The 22,344-nt window shown below is 35.6% G+C and overlaps 1 protein-coding gene across 1 annotated transcript in view; it reads left to right on the top strand.

Annotated features, from left to right (window-relative positions):
* The window catches only part of LCA5 (lebercilin LCA5), a 59,494-nt gene that overhangs the window by 30,083 nt on the left and 7,067 nt on the right, over positions 1-22,344 (top strand). The window contains exons 4-5 of the mRNA XM_032873209.1: positions 20,384-20,521; positions 21,459-21,555. Of these exons, the coding sequence (XP_032729100.1) occupies positions 20,384-20,521; positions 21,459-21,555 (235 nt within the window). The remainder of the gene's footprint in view (positions 1-20,383; positions 20,522-21,458; positions 21,556-22,344) is intronic.

The following is a 22,344-nucleotide window of genomic DNA, read 5'->3' as shown; positions in this document are numbered from 1 at the left end:
GTGATAAAAACAGTATTGTCCTCCACTGTAAGCCTTTTCAGAAGGCCTTTTCCACTGTAAACTTTTCAGAAATAAGAATTGATTCATCATTATCTTCTTTTACCCTTCCTAATTTAATCAGAACCAGAATTGAACTATCTAATAATAGGCCCTTTTCCTGCATCTTTCCCTGCTATTTTGTACTCTAAGGCCAGGTATCTGCTCTAAGCATTTTTCTGTGTACTCTTCAGAAACTCAAATCCGGAAGGCCTGCCTTGGCCTCACTTACCTGTTCTGTATTATTTCTAAAAAATGAAGCTAATTAGGAGAGATGGAAGTCAAACCAAGAGTTCAGTTTTGTTCTTGTCCTATTCTGACTTTGAGCAGCTCTCTTAACCAATAGGTTTCAGTTGCTTCATTGAGGAATGAAATGGAATGATTCTGAGGCCCCTTCGGTTTCTGAAACCTGATGAGTATAAATCATATTTTATATCTTTTATGAGCCAAAAGTGTTTTTAGCATGGTAAACCATATTCATTCCCCCCAAAATTAAGTCCTTATTATACCTATTATTGAATATTGGGAGAATGGAAGATTTCTAATGTTGAAAAAAAGGAACTACTTATAAAATAAAATAGCACTTGTTGAGGTCCTAATAATTTTTCATCTATAATAATTCAAGGAATTGGCTAGATTTTATTGTTTATAAATTTTTTTTTTTACCAGTTTTGTTGGGGGAAGATTTACAATGAAATTATGAGATCTGTGATTGAAGGGTAAAATTTAAAAACATTCCAGAGAATACATTTTACAAAATCCTTTGAAACTACCCATTGAGAACAATTGTTACAACAATTTTATATTAATATTTAAAGTAATTTATCTGTTGGAAAGTAATACAAGCATTATAAAAGGCCTAAAAATTCAAGTAATACAAAGAAATATACAGTGAAACATTAGTATCCCTTTTATGCTATCCTTGTAGACTGCTTCCCATGAAATAAGCACTGTTAAAAATCATCTCAACATGTACAAATTCATATATGTATATGCTTTTTTTAATTCTCTAACTATAAATGGGAGTGTACCATGCACATTGGTTAGTATGTTTTTTTGTTTTTTTACTGAAACATATTTTGGTACTCTTTATGTATTATCATATATATATATATATATATATATATATATATATATATATATATACTATGTTTATGTATAAACTCACATGTATATAAAATCTGCCTCATTCTTTTTTTAATTTTCCAGATACATTGAGATGTATCTTGCGGTAAAGGGTGTACAACCTAATGGTTTGCATTTATCGTGAAATAATTACCAAAATAAGTTTTGTAAGCATGCATCATCTTATATAGACTCAGTAAAAAGAGAAAGAAACTTTATTACCTGTGATTCTCTTAGGATTCATTCTTTTAACAACCTTCATGTATATTGTACAGCATGTTAACTATAGTCACCATGTTATATATTACATATCTAGTACTTACTTACCTTATAACTGTAAGTTTATACCTTTTGACTGTCTTTCTCCAATTCCCTGTTCTCCCCTCCCCATTTCCCTCCTGCTAACCCCAAGTGTGATCTCTTTTTCTGGGATTTTTAAAAAATTATATATTCCACGTGTAAGTGAGAACATACAGTAATTGTCTCTTTGTGACTTATTTTACCTAGCATAATGACTTCAAGGTCCATTCATACTGTCCCAAATGGAAGGATTTCCTCATTTTTTATAGCTGAATAATATTCTATTGTGTATGTATGTATACATCACAATAGCTTTATCCAGTCATCCATTGATGGACACTGGGATGTTTTCATGTCTTGGCTATTATAAATAATGCTGCTATGAACATAGGGGTGCAGATATTCTTTAGAGCTAGTGTATTTGTCTCCTTTGGATATATTCTCAAAAGTGGAATTGCTAGATCATGGAGTCAATGTAATTTTAGTTTTTTGAGGATCCTCCCTACTGTGTTCCATAGCGGCTATACTAGCATACAGTCTCAGCAATCGTGTATAAGGGTTCCCTTTTATATTCACATCCTTACCAATATTTGTAATCTCTTGTCTTTAGTGATGGCCATTCTAATGGGCATGAAGATAATATCTCATTGTGGTTTTGATTTGCATTTCCTTAATGACTGGTGATGTTGAGCATCTTCTTGTTGGCTTTTCGTATACCTTCTTTGGAAAATGTCTATTCAGGTCTTTTGACCATTTTTAATTGGGTTTTTAATTTTTATTTATTTTTTGCTGTTGAGTTGTTGGATTTCCTTATATATTTTGGATATGACACTTTATCTGATACATGGCCTGCAAATATTTTTTCTCATTCAGTAGGGTGTCTTCTTAATTTGCTGATGGTTTCTTTTGCTGTGCAGAAGCTTTTTAATTTGATGTTGTCCCACTTGTTTATTTTTATATTTTATATTGTTGCTTATGCTTTTGTGTCCTATCGAAAAAAAATCATCACCAAGACCCATGTCAAGGATCTTTTTTCCTATGTTCTGGGAGTTTCATCATTTTGCTTCTTACGCTTAAGTCTTTAATCCATTTTGTTAATTTTTGAGAGTGGTGTAAGATAGGGGTCCAGTTTCACTCTTTTTACATGTGAATCTACAGTTTCTATTGAAAAGACTGCTTTTCTCCATTAAGTATTTTTGGCTCCCTTGACAAATATTAACTGACAGTATATACTTGGATTTATTTCTGGGCTTTCATTTCTGCTCCATTGATCTCTTTGTTTTTATGCCAATACCATACTATTTTGATTACTATAGCTTTTTATAGTACACCTTGAAATACGGAAGTGTGATGCTTCCTGCTTTGTTCTCTTTCTCAGGAGTGCTTTGGCTATTGGCTTTTGGCTATTGGCTATTTGGCTTTTGGCTATTGTTTTTGTGGTTCCATGTAAATTTTAGGATTTTTTTTCTACTCCTTTAAGAAATGCCATTGGAATTTGATAGTGATTGTATTGAATCTATAGATAGTTTTGGGTGGTATGGACATTTGAACAAATATTATTAATTCTTCCCCTGTATGAATACAGGTTACTTCTTCCCATTTATTTGTGCCCTCTTCGATTTCTTTTGACAATGTCTTATATTGAGATCTTTCACCTCCTTGGTTAAGATTATTCCTAAGTATTACAGAGAACAAACTGACAGTTGCCAGAGAGGAGGTGGATCAGGGAATGGGTGAAACAGCAACGGGAATCAAAAGTATTCTTTTTTTTTTTTTTTTAAGATTATTTATTTATTTATTTATTTGACACAGAGAGAGAAATATCACAAGTAGGCAGAGACACAGGCAGAGAGAGGAAGGGAAGCAGGCTCCCTGCTGAGCAGAGAGCCCAATGCGGGGCTCTATCCCAGGACCCTGGGATCATGACCTGAGCCGAAGGCAGAGGCTTTAACCCACTGAGCCACCCAGGCGCCCCGGAATCAAGAGTATTCTTACCTTGATGAGCACTTACCTTGATGCGTAATGTATAGAATTGCTGAATCGTTAGATATACCTAAAACTAATATAATCCTGTATGTTAATCATCCTTGAATAAAAATTATTTCTAAATTAAAAAGAAGATTATTCCAAAGTATTTTATTGTGTTGGTGTTATTGTAAATGGGATTATTTTCTTTCTTTCTTAGATAATTCATTGTTAGTGTAGATAATTTTTTTGTATCCTACAACTTTCTTAAATTTGTTTATTCATTCTAAGAGCTTTTTGGTTGAGTCTTTAGGATTATTTATGTAAAATCATGTCATCTCAAATAGAGACAGTTTTGCTTTTTCCTCTCTAATTCTGATGTCTTTTATTTCCTTTTTTTTTTTTTTTTAACCTGATTGCTCTAGGTAGGACTTCTGTTAAATAGGAGTGGTGAGAGTGGTTACCCTTGTCTTGTTCCAGATCTTAGAGGAAAAGCTAAAGCTTTCATCCTTTCAGTATTGAGTATGGTATTAGCTATGGGATTACATGTGGCCTTTATTATGTTGAGGTACGTTTCTTCTGTATCTAATTTGTTAAGAGTTTTTATTAACATATGTTGAATTTTGACAGATGCTTTTTCTGTATCTATTGAGATGATTATATGATTTTTTTTCTTTCATTTTATTAATCTGATGTATCACATTGTTGATTTCTGAATGTTGAACTATCCTTGCTTGCATCCCAGGTGTAAATCCCACTTGGTCATGGTAAATGATTCCTTAATGTGCTGCTAAATTTGGTGTGTGAATATTTTATTGAGAATTTTTGCATCTGTTTTCACTGAGATATTGTCTGTATTTTTTTTTTTCCTGGTAGTATCCTTTTCTGGCTTTGATTTATTGGTTATTCTAGAGTGTTAATGTCCTTGTATCTGTGAATTATCCAGTTTTCCTCTTGTTAATGATTTCGAGTTTCATACCATTGTGCCTAGAGAAAATACCTGGTATGATTTTAATCTCAAATTTGCTAAGGTTTGTTTCGTGGCCTCAAATATGGTTTATCTTAAAAAAATGTTCTATTTTTCACTTGAGAAGAAAGTGTATTTTGCTGTTGTTGGATATGCGTGTGTTAGGCCTGTTTGGTCTATAGTGTTGTTCAAATCTCTTTCTGTATTTTCTGTCTAGGTGATCTGTTCATTGTTGAGAGTGGGGTGTTAAAGTCCCCATCTGGGATGCCTGGGTGGCTCAGTCAGTTAAGTGGCTGCCTTTGGCTCAGGTCATGATCTCAGGGTCCTGGGATCGAGTCCTTTATGGGGCTCCTTGCTCAGTGGGGAGTCTGCTTCTCTCTCTGTCTCTGCCTGCCTCTGCCTGTTTGTGCTCTCTCTCTCTCTCTGACAAATAAATAAATAAAATCTTAAAAAAAAAAAACAAAAACTCCCCAACTATTATTATTATTGTATTACTCATTATTTCTCCTTTTAGTTCTGTTAGTTTTTATTTTATGTATTTAGGTAATCTGGTCCTGGGTGCATAAATACTTATAATTGTTGTATCTTTTGATAAATTGACCCTGTTATCATTATATAATAATTGTCTCTCCTTTTTTTTTTTTTTAAGATTTTATTTATTTATTTGACAGAGATCACAAGTAGGCAGAGAGGCAGGCAGAGAGAGAGGAAGGGAAGCAGGCTCCCCACTGAGCAGAGAGCCCCATGCGGGGCTCAATCCCAGGACCCTGGGATCATGACCTGAGCCGAAGGCAGAGGCTTTAACCCACTGAGCCACCCAGGCGCCCCAATTGTCTCTTTTTATAATTTTTAGTTTAAGGTCTACTTTGTCTGTAGTTACCACTGCTTTTTTTTTTGGTTGTCATTTTCTTGAAATGACTTTTTCCATCCCTTCTCTCAATCTGTATGTGTCTTTAAGGCTGTAGTTGGGTCTCTTGTAAGCTGCATATCAGTGGATCTTTTTTTTTTTTTTAATGTATTCCACCATCATTTCCATATCTTTTGATTGGTGAACTTGATCCATTTACATTTAAAGTAAATATTGATAAATAACAACTTGTGCCATTTTGTTAATTGTTTTCTGGAGTTTTATGGATCTCTTTTTCCTTGTTTCCTATCCTTTTTGTGTGTTTTGATGTCTTGTGATATCAGTATGCTTTGACTTTATCATATCCTTTTGTGTAATTAGTACAGATTTTTCCCTTATGGTTATTTATCATGATATTTTATTTATACATAAAAATATCTTTAAACTGGGGCACCTGGGGTGGCTCAGTCGCTTAAGCAGCTGCCTTTAGCTCAGGTCATGATCCCACAGTCCTGGGATTGAGCCCGGCATCGGGCTCCCTGCTCAGCTGAGAGCCTGCTTCTCTCTCTCCCTCTGCCTGCTGTTCTCCTACTTGTGCTTTCTCTTTATTTCTCTGTCAAATAAATAAATGGAATCTTTAAAAAAAAATCTTTAAACTATAACACTGTATTTTAAACTAATAACAAGTAAAAGTTAACTTCAGTAGAATTCTTAAGCTTTACACTTTCACTTCTCCTTGCCCTCACATTTTAGGTTGATGTTACAACTTAATATTTTTAAATATTGTGTAACTAATAAGATTATTGTAGTTATGGTTATTTTTACTGTGTGTTTTTTTTTTTTTTAAGATTTTATTTATTTATTTGACAGAGAGCTAGAGAGCACAAGTAGGCAGAGCAGCAGGCAGAGGGAGAAGGGGAATTAGGCTCTCTGCTGAGCAGGGAGCCCAACTCAGGGCTTGCTTCCAGGACCCTGGGATCACGACCTGAGCCAAAGACAGCCGTGTAACTGACTGAGCCATCCAGGCACCCTTTACTGTGTTTTTATAAACTTCTAATCTAGAGCTGCAATTGAATTATGCATCAAAATTGCCATATTATAGGATTGAACTTTGACTTACTCTACCTTCTTATGTTTTTAGGATATTAATTAGTGTTCTTTTATTTGCAATCAAAGATCCTGCTTCAGTATTTCTTATAAGGCAGGTTTAGTGATGATGAATTCCCTCAGATTTTGTTTGTTGGGCAGAGTCCTTATCCCTCCATTTCTGAAGGACAGCTTTGCCAGGTAGCATTCTTGGTTGACAGTTTTTTCTTTCAGTATTTTGAATATGTCCAGACATCTGGGTGGCATAGTCCGTTAAGCGTCCGACTCTTGGTTCTCAGGGTCATGAGATCAAGCCCCTTGTGGGGTTCCACACTTAGCATGGAGTCTGCTTGGGATTTTCTCTCCCTCTCCCTCTGCCCCTCTGGTCATGCACTTGCACTCTCTCTCCTCTCTCAAATTAATAAATAAATCTTTAAAAAATATTTTGAACGTCATCCTATTCTTTTCTGTCCTGAAAAGTTTCTGTTGAGAAATCTGCTGATTGTCTTATGGGGGTTCCCTGGTGTGTAACTTCTCTTTTCTCTTTATGTTTTTAAAATTCTGTCTTTGACTTTTTACAGTTTCATTATAACATCTCTTGATGTAGCCTTATTTGGGTTCAACCTATTTGCAGTCCTTTGGGCTTCCTTTGGGTCTATGTCTGTCCCTAGGGTTGGGAAGTTTTCAGCCAGTATCTCCTTAAATATACTTTGTCTTTTTCTCTTTCTCTTCTTGGAATCCCCATTATGTGTGTATTATTTCTTTTTATTGTGTCCCATAACTCCCATAGGCTTTTTCTTCACCCTTTTCCATTCTTTTTTCTTATGCTTCTCTGACTGGATATTTTTGAAATATCCTATATCCCAACCTATTTAGTTCACTAAACTTTAAGTAAATTATTCTTTTTTCAGATTTTTTTCTATTTAAATTCAGGGGCACCTGGGTGGCTCAGTTGATTAAGCAGGGTGCCTTTGGCTCAGGTCATGATCTCAGGGACCTGGGGTTGAGCCCCACATCAGACTCCCTCCTCAGTGGGGAGCCTGTTTTTCCCTCTCCCTCTGCCCTTCCTCCCTGCTTGTTCTTTCTCTCTCTTTCAGAAAAAATAAATTAAATCTTTAAAAAAATTTTTTTAAATTTAAATTCAATTTAGTTAACATATAGTATATTATTAGTTTCAGGGGTAGAATTTAGTGATTCATCAGTTGCATATAACACCCAGTGCTCATTACATCAAGTGCCCTCCTTAATGCCCATCATGCATTTATTCCATCCCCCAACACAGTTCCTCTCCAGCAACCCTCAGTTTATTTCTCATAGTTAAGAGTCTTTTATGGTTTGCCGCCCTCTCTTTTTATCTTATTTTTCCTTCCTTTCCCCTGTGTTCATCTCCCTTGTTTTTAAATTACACATATGAGTAAAAACATATGGTATTTGCCTTCCTTTATCTGATTTATTTCACTTAGCATAATATCCTCCAGTTCTATCCACATTGTTGCAAATGGCAAGATTTCATTCCTTTTGATGGCTGAGAAAAATACTCCATTGTGTGTGTGTGTGTGTGTGTGTGTGTACACACCACATCCTCTTTATCCATTCATCTGTCAGTGGACATCTGGGCTTTTCCCGTATTTTGGCTGTTGTGGATATTGCTGCTATAAACATTGCAGTGCAGGTGCCCCTTTGAATCACTATTTTTGTATCTTTTGGATAAATACCTAGTACTGTAGTTGCTGTGATGTAGAGTAGTTCTATTTTTAACTTTTTGAGGAACCTCCACACTGTTTTCTAGAGTGGCTGTACCAGTTTCCATTCTCACCAACAGTGTAAGAGGGTTCCCCTTTGTCAAGAGGATTATTCTGAGTCATAGTTTATAGATCTTCATTTCTTTATATAAATTATTAGAACTTTATTCGTTTCCTTCAGTGGTGTGATATTTGATTTCTTGTAATCTTTGATTCTTATACTGGTATTCCACATTTGAGTAAGTAGTCTCTTCCAGACTTTGCAGTTTCACGTTGTCAGAGACAGTTCTTCACCGGTTAGCTTGGCTTGAGTTTCTGCTGGGAATGTCCTTAGGCAGATGGGGCCTGCTAAGAGGGTCTAATTTGGGGCAAGGCAACTGTTTGCTCTCTGAGTCAGGGCTGGTGGGACATGCCACTGGCTGAGAACGGCTGCTAGGACTGCTGGCTTGATTCCCCGCCCAAGTGAGGTTGTAGGATGGGCTCTGCTATTGCCTAGACTCTCTGATCAGGCTTCTTAGATAGTGGGGCTTGAGTATTATAGTCAGTATCAGGTGGGGCATCAGGACAGGACCCAGGGCCTGCACAGCTCATTGTTTGGGGACCCAAATAAAGCAAGAGTGTGTATCAGATATCCTGTTCTGGTGAAGCCACTGGTTTTGCTCTGCAGGCAAGGAAGGTCTCAGGCTGTTCAAGTGCAACTTTAAGCACAGCTGTGGGATGTGTTACACAGCTTTGCATGTGGTCTCGGAAGTTTTCCTGGTCAGGCGGGCTGAAGGCTGTATTCGGAAATATGGGCGACTATGAATTGATTCCCTGTCCAGGCACAGCAGGAGAAGCAGCTCCAAGGCCACTAATGCTCTTTGTTTATGGTCATGACTCAACCTGACCTCTGCCAAAGTCTCCTGGCTGAACAGGGCCATTAGCTTTGTCTACAGGTCATCAGCTCTGCTTACCCACCTCTCAGCTTGAGATTTACTTAGTTACTATACATCCTCTAGCTGTTCTTGCAAACTCTTACTGGCGGATGGGACTATGGACTATGTTCTGCAGGAAGAGGGGTATGACTAAGGCTTCTACTTGGGCAGGATTAGACAACTTTCTTTCTAGACAACTGCTAAATTTTCCAGAGCAGGCTTTCTGGCTCCCAGCCACAATCTGCAATAGGGTAGGTCTGTGACTCAGCTCTGCTGGTCTTGGGAAGACCAAACCCCAGGGCTGGCAAAATTCCTCATTTAGGAATCCAAAGTGGGCAGACCTGCACCCCACTGAGTTTCCTAGTCAGACTTCACCCTAGACTTCATCTACAGATGAGCAGAGCTGCTGCTTGGGGTTACTACTTGGGCTGTGCAGATAGGAATTTGGTCTGCCAAGATCTGAGTGCTGGTTGTTAGAAGTCTTTCTCCACTTCTCTCACAGTTACAGTCCCAGTGCTTGAGTCCTGCAGTTTCCTGTGGTCCTTGTGAAGTAAAACCAGAGTAAGGGCTCCCACAAAGCATCCCACAATTCTGTAGGGCTCTCCCTCTGGGCTCTCTTTTCCCACTGGAGGAACTAGAGACATAGGGGAAGGGCAGTGGTATCAGAGTGTAGCTGTTTCTCTCACCCTTCTAATGCAATCTGTCTTGGTCTCTAGTGCAGGGGTTGCTTCAGCCTCACTCCTGTATTCTAGAATTGTCTTAATGGTGTCTTGTCCTTGAGTAGTTGTTAGTTGTTCTTATAAGAGGGAGTGATGTCAGGAATGATGTATGTCATTATTTTGGTAACATCACTTTCTCCTGCCTTATTCTTTTTTTCCCCCATTTTATTTTATTTTATTTCTTTTCAGTGTTCCAAAATTCATTGTTTATGCACCATACCCAGTGCTCCATGCAATACATGCCTTCCATAATACCCACCACCAGGCTCACCCATTCCCCCACTCCCGTCCCGTCCAGAACTCTCAGTTTGTTTCTTAGAGTCCTCAGTCTCTCATGGTTTGTCTCCCTCTTCAATTTCCCCCATCTCACTTCTCCTCTCCACCTCCCAGTGTCCTCTGTATTATTCCTTATGCTCCACAAGTAAGTGAAACCACATTATACTTCACTCTCTCTGCTTGACTTATTTCACTCAGCATAATCTCTTCCAGTCCCGTCCATGCTGATATAAAAGTTGGGTATTCGTCCTTTCTGATGGAGGCATAATACTCCATTGTATATATGGACCATATCTTTTTTATCCATTTGTCTGTTGAAGGGCATCTTGGTTCTTTCAACAGTTTGGCGACTGTGGCCATTGCTACTATGATACATCTGTATCTTTGGGGTAAATACCCAGTAGTGCAATTGCAGGGTCATAGGGTAGCTCTATTTTTAATTTTTTGAGGAATCTCCACACTGTTTTCCAAAGTCTGCCTTATTCTTTTTGAAGGTGATTTACTATTCCATTGTGTAGATATATGATAATATGTTGAATCTCTTCCCTTACTATCACATATATTAGGAACTTGTTTTGGTGTAGAATAAATATACATTATGGCAATGAAGTTAAGTCTTTGCATGCATATGTAAATATACTAATGGAAAATTCCTGGAAGTGGAAATCAATAAAGCATTTTCAGATCATTTTTGGTTATTTGGTGATGTAAGGAATCTAAAGAATGCTCCTGAATAATAGTTTTTCTTATAGTAATAAAGTTAAATTCTTTTATTTTAAATATTATAAAGTTAAATTTTATAAAATATTTTTAAATTCTTTTATTTTAAAGATATTATTCCTTAAGCTAAAATAATTTAACTTTATTACTACAAGAAAAACTGATTAAATTTACTTTCCTTGTGATTAATATCACTCAAGAAGATTTTAAAATACATGCATTTTTGGAATGCCTGGGTGGCTCAGTCGGTTAAGCTGCTGCTGCCTTTGGCTCAGGTCATGATCCCAGGATTCTGGGACCGAGTCCTGCATCAGGCTTCTTGCTTAGCGGGGAGCCTGCTTTTCTCTCTGCCACTGCCTGCCACTCTTCCTGCGTTTGCTCTCGCTCTCTCTGACAAGTAAATAAATAAATAAATAAATAAATAAAATCTTTAAAAAAATAAAAAATAGGGGTGCCTGGGTGGCTCAGTGGGTTAAGGCCTCTGCCTTCGGCTCAGGTCATGATCCCAGGGTCCTGGGATTGAGCCCTGCATTGGGCTCTCTGCTCAGCAGGGAGCCTGCTTCCTCCTATCTCTGCCTGCCTCTCTGCCGACTTGTGATCTCTGTCTGTCAAATAAATAAATAAAATCTTTAAAAAAAAATAAAATAAATACATGCATTTTCATGAATGCATCTTTAATATGGAAGCGGTGATGACTTTTGCTAACTTGTCAAAAATTATTGGCTCACAATTTAAGACCAAATAAAAAAATTACTTAGTTTCTATTTAATTATGCTGTCAACTAATACTACTTCCCAAGGTGTTGAGTTTCTAATGAAATGGAATTGTATATATGCATACAGATACTCAACCTAGGTTCAAATTCTGGGCTACCTTTGTGATTTTCAATACCACTTAGATTATCTGAACTCAAGTTTTCAGTCTGTAAAAGCTTGCAGGTGGTGATAGTGTTAGAGAAAAGTTCAGGATGGTTCTAGCTCAGTGCCTGGTACTTTTTAGGCACCTGTTGTATAACTGAAAAATAAAGTGCACTCAAAGTACATTATTTAAAAGTAAACATCACAGAATAGAAGTATTCGAGACTTTGAAAGGACCATAGAAATTGCTTTTGCATTGGTTTTCACAAGAGCTCAGTGTACTTCAAGGATTTTATTGTTTTCCAAAAATATTTAAAAACTACCAATTTCATCCATTGGTTTTTTCAAATTTTAGCATTTGTTCACAGGCAGCCAGAGAAAAGCTGAACTGTATACTTTGTGGTGACTGGTGAGTTAGGCTACAGAAACTCGGTTGCCCAGCAATCTGATGCAGCCCTGAAACACCTTCTTGGGAAACTTTCCAGTTCAACTCAAGCATTTAACAGTTGAGGAAAGTAGGACAGAAAGATGTTATCTTTCTTCTCTTAGGTCACATAGAATCACACAGGACACTAGAACCACATGTCTGGAACTAGAGCTGCAGTCTGCTGTCTCTCATTCTGTTGCTCTTTTTTTTCTATTACCATTTAGTAAAATCCTTGTAATTTTATCACATTTCTAAAAGCTGAGTAATATGATATTCTTTCTTGTAATAATACATTTGAGGTTTTTCATAATTTTATGGAAGCATGAATTAAAATATTAAAATTAACTTTGGCTATATTATCAGTGTCTTCTGATAAGATGGATAAATGATGCACACAATGGAGAAGAAAGAAATTGTTTTTTTCAAAATCTGTCATATCATGCTGATTCTTTATATGCAGTTTATTGAGCAGGAACCACTTCTGAAATGTGTTTTATTTTTGGTACTAGCTGTGCTAAATACTGTGGAGTAAAATCTAGTTATATGTTTGAAGACAAAAACTCGAGAGTGAGCAAAGGCTTGTTGTAAACACTTTAAAACAAAACAGCAGAGTTTTCATTAGAGTAATAAGACCAAAGCCCACTGTTTGTAATGCACAAAGTATAACTATTAGATTCCAAGCTTGTTTCTATCTTGTCCTGCTCAAAGCAGATGAAGAAATAATAAGATATAGATAACTTATTTAAATGAACTCAGTCTCCACATCCTAATGAATTATCCCCCAGAGGACTGAAGAACCTTATGAATGTGATTTCACAGACTTTGTCAGTGTACACTAGGGAGTTAGGAAAACTAGGGCCAGATAAGAAAAGTGAGAAAAAGGAAGTACCAATGTGTTCAAAAGTAGGCAGAGGTAAATATTAGAAACTATTAATCAGTAAACTTAATGCCAATCTCTACCAAATTTTTGAATGTTTTGGAACATATTTCTCAGAACTATGCTTACTCTTTTCCTCATAAGATTACAAGTACAACAAAGTATACTATACCTATTAATTTTTCTCTATACAAAGAATAGTTAAAGTATATCCTAGTAGATATATTTTCATGTATAGTAGATATAGTGTATATAGTAGATATGGGAAATCTTTCTTGTTTGTGTTTTGTTTTGTTTTGTTTTGTTTAGATTTTATTTATTTATTAGACAGAGATCACAAGTAGGCAGAGAGGCAGGCAGAGAGAGAGAGAGGAGGAAGCAGGCTCCTCGCGGAGCAGAGAGCCTGACGTGGGGCTTGATCCCAGGACGCTGGGATCATGACCTGAGCCAAAGGCAGAGGCTTTAAGCCACTGAGCCACCCAGGCGCCCCCTTGTTTATGTTTTAATGGAGAAATGACTGGTTGAAAATATTAGAAAGCTTTACAATTAGATCAGCAACTGAACCCAGAGGGTTCAAATAAATAGCTATCAGTTTTGAGAGAACATTTCTAGGTAGGTGCTTTGGGGTGCCATCTTAGGCCCTGGCCCTTTGTCAGCATATTTATCAGTGAATTTGACTGGGCTCCTTTTAGAATAAGTATTGTTTCATTTTGTATTTGTAACATTTGACTATCTGGCTAGAATTAATGTTTTTTTAAAGGAATGAGTGGATAGATGGATCAGTGAAAGAAAGTGGCATTCATGACAGGTTTAGAAATAGGAGGGGCAGCTAATTTCATCGTAACAAGATTAAGATCTCCCCGGGCTCAAAATCTGGCCCAAAACAAGCAAGATAAAATTTAATCTGGTTAACTGTTGAGTCCTCAGTTTTTTCCCATCTATTTTATGGGTACCGCATGGGGGTACCTGATTTGAAAGTAATTCAAGTTTTAAAAAAAAAGCATAGTGTTTTAGTTGTTGAACCTATGGTCATACAGCTGCTTAAAAAGTTAACAGAAGGAAAAAAACAGTTAACCAGTTATGCTGCTGCCCAGGCCCTAGGAATTAATAACAACTGATTTTACCAGCCAGCTCACATCTGAAAACAGGCACTGTATTTTAGGTAACAAACTGACATGTAGAGATCAAGCACAGAACCAGGGGGTGAAAAAATAGGAATATAAGAAACCGTGGAAGAACCATGGAACCATGAATAAGATTCAAATTAAGGGAAAATGTAATATATTTCAGTATTTAAAGAGCTGTTTTGGGGCACCTGGGTGGCTCCCCCTCTCTCTCTGCCTGCCTCTCTGCCTACTTGTGATCTCTGTCTGTCAAATAAATAAATAAAATCTTTGAAAAAAAAAAAGCTATTTTGTTGGAAAAGGAGAAATAGATATGCTCTTGGATGCTCCTGAAGGCAGTACAAAGATAACAGATATTTCTGGGAGCAGGTTTCTGCTTATTCATAAGAAAGACCTTTGAAATAATAGGAATTGTCTAATGACAGTGAAATCAAACTCTTTGAATTACTGAACTTTCTGCCACCAGAATTATTTGTACAGAGGCTAAATGATCACCTGCTAGCACTGTTGTTAAAAAAAAAAAAAATACTATAAGTGGGGCTATGGTTCTTGTTTACCCAAGTGTGTAAATCTCAAGGATTGAGTTACAATAACTCAGCAGAGATGAAAACAGCTGACATTTATAGACTTTTCTAAACAAATACAATATTGTTATGTAAGTGTATATTGCTTTATTAATTAATAAGCAGTAAGTGGAGGTAAGATTAGTTATCATTTGGGTTTGCTTGCAAAAGTTGCTAAATTATATAAATCTTTATTTCTTTTAGAGTTACAGTTCTGTGATACTTCCTTTTGGTGAAATATCAGTTAAGTATTTAAATTTTTGTTTAAAGACATTTTGAAATTGACAGTAAAGTAGGGAAAGAAATACCTGTAGTCCTTCCAGCAAAAGATAACCACTATTTATATTTTTTCAGTTCCGTATCTTTAATTTCTAAAAGCACTTTTAATTTTTTTCTTATGAAATATTTTGAACATACAGAAAAGGGAATATTTAAAAGTCATTAATCTACTTATTATTTTGCTACTTTTCCTATAGATCATGTACTTCAGATGTTACTTTAAGGCTTCCTTGTACACTTTTTTCCAAAATATCTCCTTTTCTGCTTTTCTCTCCTCAGAAGTAATTATTTTTCTGAAGTTGATAGGTATATCTCCTTCCTATTTTATTTTCATTGAGTCATATTTTTAGAAATTATCTTATTTTTAAGTAGCACATGTGTATTACAAAAAATGAGGAAAATTACTAAAAAAACATTCTTACTGAGATATCACCAATTTTAGCATTTTGGTATATACCCTGTATGTTTTCTGTGTGTACATATTATGTATATTATATGTGAGGAAATTTGCTTTCTATTATTAGCTTTTAGGAATTTCATTTTAATTGAATAATTGAATTTCATTAAATATTTAGATGCTTTTCTTCTATTAAAATGATTTTTTTTCTCATTTAACACAGAAAATTACATTTTTACATTATTATTAAACTACTCTTAGCCTTTGCTTTCTTGGTATAAATGGTATAGTTGTGATATATTTTTTATACAGAGCTCTATTTCTTTGGCTAATATTTGGGATTTTTACAACATTCGCATATAAGAATGGCTTGGGGCGCTTGGGTGGCTCAGTGGGTTAAAAACTCTGCCTTCGGCTCAGGTCACAGATCTCAGGGTCCTGGGATTGAGTCCCGCATCCCGCTCTCTGCTCAGCAGGGAGCCTGCTTCCTCCTCTTTCTCTCTCTGCCTGCCTCTCTGCCAACATGTGATCTCTGTCTGTTAAATAAATAAATAAAATCTTAAAAAAAAAAAAAAAGAATGGCTTATGATTTATTTTTCAGGCTCTCCTTATCCAGTTTTGGTATCAAGATTATAAAAATTCTCAAAGAATGACTTAATTCAAATTAGTGTTTTCATTTTCTTTGGATAAGTAGTGGAATTACTGAATCAAATGGTATTTCTGTTTTTAAGTTTTTGAGGAACGTGCATACTGTTTTCTACAGTGATTGTACCAATTTACATTTCCATCAACAGTGTAGTGTATGAGTATACATCTGTGCCAACACTTGTTATTTCTTGATTTTTTTTATTCTAGCCATTCTGACAGGTGTAAGATGATATGTTATTGTGGTTTTGGTTTGCATTTCCCTTATTATAAAGGATGTTGAGGATCTTTTCGTGGGTCTGTTGACCATCTGTTTATTTTCTGGAAAAATGTTCGGGTTCTCTGTATATTTTAATCAGATTGTTTTTGTGGTGTTGGATTTTATATCTTTATATGCTTTGGATATTAAACCCCTCATCAGATATATTACTTGCAAATATCATCTCCCACTTATTAGGTAACCCTTTCATTTTGTTGCTTTCCTTCTCTGTGTAAGAGTTTTTTATTTTGGTATAGTCACAATGGTTCATTTTTGCTTTTGTTTCCTTTGTCTGAGAGACATCTAGAAAAATGTTGGAACAACCAATGTGAAAGAGATTACTACTTATGTTATCTTATAGGAGTTTTATGGTTTCAAGTCTCATATTTAGATCTTTAATTCCTTATGACTTTATTTTTGTGTATGGTATAAGAAAATGGTCCAGTTTTCCCAGCACTATTTTTTGACAGACTGTCTTTTCCCCATTCTACACTCTGGACTCCTTTATTGTAGGTTAATTGGCCAAGTAAGTGTGGGTTTATTTCTAGGCTCTATCCAGTTCCATTGATTTATGTGTCTACTTTTGTACTGGTACCATACTGTTTTGATTACTACATTTTTCTTACCAATCCAGATGCCTTTATTTCGTTGTTTGATTCCTGTGGCTAGGACTTCTAGTGCTATGTAGAATAAAGGTGGTGAGAGTGGACTTCTTGCGTTGTTCCTGTCCTTAGAGGAAAAGCTCTCAGTTTTTTCACCATTCAGTATGATGTTAGCTTTGGGTTTATATGGTCTTTATTATGTTGAGGTATGTTCCCTCTAAACTCATTTTGTAGAGGTTGGGGTTTTTTTTTTTTTTCTTAATCATAAATGGATTTTAAATTTTGTCAAATATTTTTTCTGTGTATTGAGATGATCATTTGATTTTTATCCTTGGTTTTGCTGATGTGGTGTATCACATTGGTTGATTTGCAAATATTGAACCACCTTTGCATTACTGGAATAAACTTCACTTGTTTGTGGCAAATCGTCCTTTTAATATGTTGTTAGGTTTGCTAATATTTTATTGGGGATTCATTGATGTATTTGGAAGCTTTCTCTCCCAAGAAAGAAAGGACCTACGTAAATAAATTCAGAAATGACAGAGAAGTAACAAATGATACCACAGAGATACAAAATATTATGAGAGGCTACTATGAAAAATTATATGCCAACAGATTGGATAACCTAGAAGAAATGGATAAATTCCTAGAAACATACAATCTTCTAAAACTGAATCAGGAAGAAATAGAAAATTTGAACAGACTGACTACTAGTAACAAAATTGAATCAGTAATATAAAAAACTCTGAACAAACAAAAGTCCAGGGCCAGATGAATTCACAGGTGAATTCTACCAGACATTTAAAGGGTTAATACCTATATTCCTCAAATTTCCAAAGAACAGAAGAGGAAGGAAAGCTTCAGATACATTCTACAAGGTCACATTATCTTGATACCAAAACCAGACAAAGGCACTACAAAAAAAGAAAACCATAGGCCAGTAAAATCCCTTATGAACATAGACACAAAAAAATTCTCAAAAAAATATTAGCAAACTTCATTCAATATATTTTTAAAAATTACCATAATCAAGGTGAGTAATTTATTCCAGGATATCAGGGTGGTCCAATATTAACTGGGGGCGCCTGGGTGGCTCAGTGGGTTAAAGCCTCTGCCTTCTGCTCAGGTCATAATCCCAGGGTCCTGGGATCCAGCCCCACATTGGGCTCTCTGCTCGGCAGGGAGCCTGCTTCCTCCTCTCTCTCTCTGCCTGCCTCTCTGCCTACTTGTGATCTCTGTCAAATAAATAAATAAAATCTTGAAAAAAAATCAGTCAGCATGACACACAGCATAAATAAAGTGATAGATGAAAATCATACAGTCTGCTCAATAGCTGAGAAAAAACTTTTGACAAAATTCAACATCCATTCATGATAAAACCTCTCAGCAAAGTAGGTATAAAGGGAACATAACTCACCATAGTAAAGGCCATATGTGACAAACTTAGAGCTAACTCTAATCATACTCAGGGAGGGGGAAAAAGCTTTAAGATTAGTAACAAGACAAGGATGTCTTGTTCTTACCACTTTTATATAACATAGTACTTGAAGACCTAGGCATAACAATCGGACAGGAAATAAAAATCATCTAAATTGGTAAGAAAAAAGTTAAACTTGTCACTGTTTGCAGATAACATGTTATCATATGTAGGAAACACTAAAGACTCCACCAAAAATTATTAGAAGTATTAAATGAATTCAGTAAAGTTGCAGAATACAAAATTAATAGCAGAAGTTAGTTTGTTTTTATACAGTAATAACAAAGTAGCAGAAAGTGAAATTAAGAAAACAATTCCATTTACAAATGAACATGGAAAAAAAGAGGGGGCAAACCATAAAACAGACTCTTAACTATAGAAAACAAATTGAGTATTGCTGAGGGGGCCGGTTTGGGGTGGGGGGGGTTAAATAGGTGATGGGGCCTAGGGAGGGCAGAAAAGATCCATAAAGACAGATCAGACTGATGGTTGCCAGAGGGGAGAGTGGTGATGAGAGGGGCAAAATGAATGAACTGGAATAAGAGATACAGGCTTCCAGTTATGGAATGGATAAGTCACAGGAATAAAAGGCACAGCACAGGAAATATAATCAATGGTATTGTAATAGCGTTGTATGGTGAGATGTTAGTTATGGTGGTGGTGAGCACAGCGTAAGGTATGGAATTGTGGAATTGCGATGTTGTACACTGGAAACTAATATAACATTATATGTCAACTATAGTAAAAAATTAAAACTTAAAAAAATGCCACCTTATAGAAAATATTTTTTCATATATACTCTCCTTCACCTCTCTGTATTATTTCAAAGTAGATCTTGAATATCCTATTATATTATTCATAAATATTTCACTTTTATCTCTCTAATATAGAAAGACTTTAAAAACAAAATGCCAATAACTGATACCAAGAATAACATCTAAGAAATAACAATTTTTTAGTATTTTCAAATATCTAGTTAGTGCTCAAGTTTCCAATTGTTTGAACTATTTAAAGACCTTAAGGCATCCCTAGGGTCAGAAGGGTCTACATATGTAACAGTCCTGAGACAATCAGGGGGCTTCAAATGAAATGCATATGAGAAAAAAAATTGTACAATTAAAAATAGCTAATGGGCTGGAAAGAAAAAGTGTGGTGACAGAGTGGAGGGAGGTCTGTGCTTACCACTTAATGCTTTGGCTGTGCCCATTTCCCACTAGGGAATCTCCTTGAGCTGGGGGATATTTCCTAGAGATTCATCGATGATCTTTTGTCAGACTCCTGGGCATACAGTGGGAAATGGTATTCCTTCAGTTTTCTTTACCTCCTTCTCTTTCCTTTTCCTCCCCTTAGTCACTGTGGTCTCTCTTCAGAGAGAGTGAGGCCCTCCAACTGCCGCACATGTGTCCTGGCAGGTCCCTGCTTAACACCTTTACCCTCCACCTCTTCTGCCAGAAAGGTCGGACGGGCCTGCCACTACCTCTGCCACCTATACCACCCCTGGCTCCACAGCCTCTGCTGATGTCCAGTCCATCCACTCTCAGGTGCAGAGATGGGTGGTTCTCTCAGGTGTCCTGGTGTGCTGTGCAGAAGTGCTTTTGTTTAGTTATGGATGTTTTATGGCTCTGATTAGTTGTAAATTGAAAGGTGGGGAAAAAAGAATGACTCATGCTACCATGATGTTGATGCACCTGGAAGAAAACATTTTAACCTAAATTTTTTCACAAACTTTATGAAAAACATTTGAATACTGTGGACATGACTGTTATTTTCATCTAGAAGTTTTACAAAGTAATCTCTGCACCTTGGATAGTGCTGTGTAGTTTTATGCAGCTGTCTTGGTATATATTTGCCTGAATTATGACTCCCAAAAGCCAGTGTTTCTCATCACATCCTTTGGCTGAATTTGCAACCAACTTAAGTAACTGTTCATATATGCTTCAGGCAAATGCTTAAGAATTTACAAATCATTGTGAAATTCAAAATAAGGAATAATAGGCTAAGTACCTTACTAAATTGTTGGTAAATCTGTTTTCCAGTTTATGTTCATGAACACAAAGCTCAGCCTGATTTGTAGGTCTTATATGGTACTACTAAAAACATTATTTCAATGCTAAGTGCAGTGTTTTACTCTTCAGTTATTTTCAAGTATTATTTTTATATGTTTCTATACACATCATAGGAACTATCCAAAAACCTTGAGCTGAGTACTAACAGTTTCCAACGACAGTTGCTTGCTGAAAGGAAAAGGGCATATGAGGCTCATGATGAAAATAAAGTCCTTCAGAAGGAGCTGCAACAACTGTATCACAAATTAAAAGTATGTATTTATTTATTTAATGGATAATAGATATGTGAACTATATTGAACACTCAGCATCTTAAAACACTTATTCATATTTGTAATTTGGAACAATGTAATTTACAAAATTCTATTCTTTTTGGTACTTTTAAAGAAAAGTTTTGGTAATATAATCACTATGACAAATGCCAAAAGTGAAATATTGAATCCTAATGGAATTGCTATAACTGAAATAAGTTATGGAATTTTGGAAGGAATTATGGGAACTAGTGTTTTTCTCTGTTGTGTGTTTGAATAATACAGTGTTCTTCCTCAGATAACCCTAGGATTATTTTAAAAGTTGTTTCGAATAATGCCCTTCATTGTCAGTGTTGAGAGGAAGCACTCACATTATTTAATTTTGTTGAAAGTGTTCTTAATTCTATTCAGAGGTTGTTGATGGGTGGAAATTTTGTGCAAAATTAAATGCTCATACATTATCTTACATAGAATTTTCATTTTGTTAATCAAATTCTCAGAAAGAATCATGGCCTCAAAATGATAAAGAACACTGTGTTTTTAAAAAGTCTGATTTTTAATGTGTCAGTAACTCAAAAGCCATGTTTGAAAGATACTAATGAAATTATTTTGGCCTCTGTTGCCAAGTTAGAAGACAGCTGAAGACACAGCTAGCTCTATTAGGTAGGAATGGGTAGAAAATGAATTTTGCCTTATTTACACTATTTTTTTGACTGTCAGTACATATTACACTTTTTAGGGAGAATCACTGTCCTAACCTAGATGTCCTAGAGATAATTCCTTTCTGTAGTTCAGTAGTTAAGAAGGGAAACTGAACTGGTATATATATTCTAATTTGATAAGGAAAATACTAGTTGACAAGGTGAGAATTTTTGTTTTATTGTAAAATGCTACTCTACATCCTTAATTGTATTGTTTTTTGTTTGTTTGTTTTTCAGGAAAAGGAGAGAGAACTGGATATAAAAAACATATATTCTAATCGTCTGCCAAAGTCTTCTCCAAAGAAAGAAAAAGAACTTAAGTCACGAAAAAATGGTATAATAGTTATTATTATTGATAAACATTGTAGCTGTCACTAATAATAAAATCAGATAATTCTAAAGTAGAAGGAAGGGGAAAGAACTTCATTGAAGTAAATTTAAATTTCCTTATAGTTAATTTTCAGAAATCCTCTTTCTCAGTTTTTCCTAAGGTTTAAATTTTTTCTTATAATTTATTTTTGTAACTTTGAAGATAAGTAAGAAGACTCCAGACTGGTGCTTGATTATATTTTAATGAACCTTTATTTATGCATCACTTAGCTTTAATAGTTACATATTTTACTAATCTTATTGCATCTATTTTTTTCTACTTCTAGAATATATTTTTTTATAAAGAGTATTTAATTTTTTTTTTAATTTTTTTTTTTATTTTTTATAAACATATATTTTTATCCCCAGGGGTACAGGTCTATGTATTGCCAGGTTTACGCACTTCACAGCACTCACCATAGCACATACCCTCCCCAATGTCCATAACCCCACCCCCCATCCCAACCCCCCTCCCCCCAGCAACCCTGTTTGTTTTGTGAGATTAAGAGTCACTTATAAAGAGTATTTTAAAGTTAATCCCAGCTGTCATTTCATTTCACCCATAAATATTATCTTTGGCATTATTATGCATGTCTTTACTTTTTTTTAAACAAAAGTATAAATTTTCATCTTATAAATTGCAGAAAGTTAAAATCAAACTTTGTAAAAGCTTAATAGGGTTTACCTATCTAAATTGTCTTCAAATTACATAATTGCCAGTAAATCCTAGAAATAAAAATGATAATAGTGAGTA

The sequence above is a fragment of the Lontra canadensis genome, unplaced genomic scaffold, assembly GCF_010015895.1.
Source record: "Lontra canadensis isolate GAN:19392208 unplaced genomic scaffold, GSC_riverotter_1.0 scaffold47, whole genome shotgun sequence".
Classification (NCBI taxonomy): domain Eukaryota; kingdom Metazoa; phylum Chordata; class Mammalia; order Carnivora; family Mustelidae; genus Lontra; species Lontra canadensis.
Note: the sequence above shows the minus strand (reverse complement) of the source record. Positions and strands in the feature narration are given on the sequence as shown.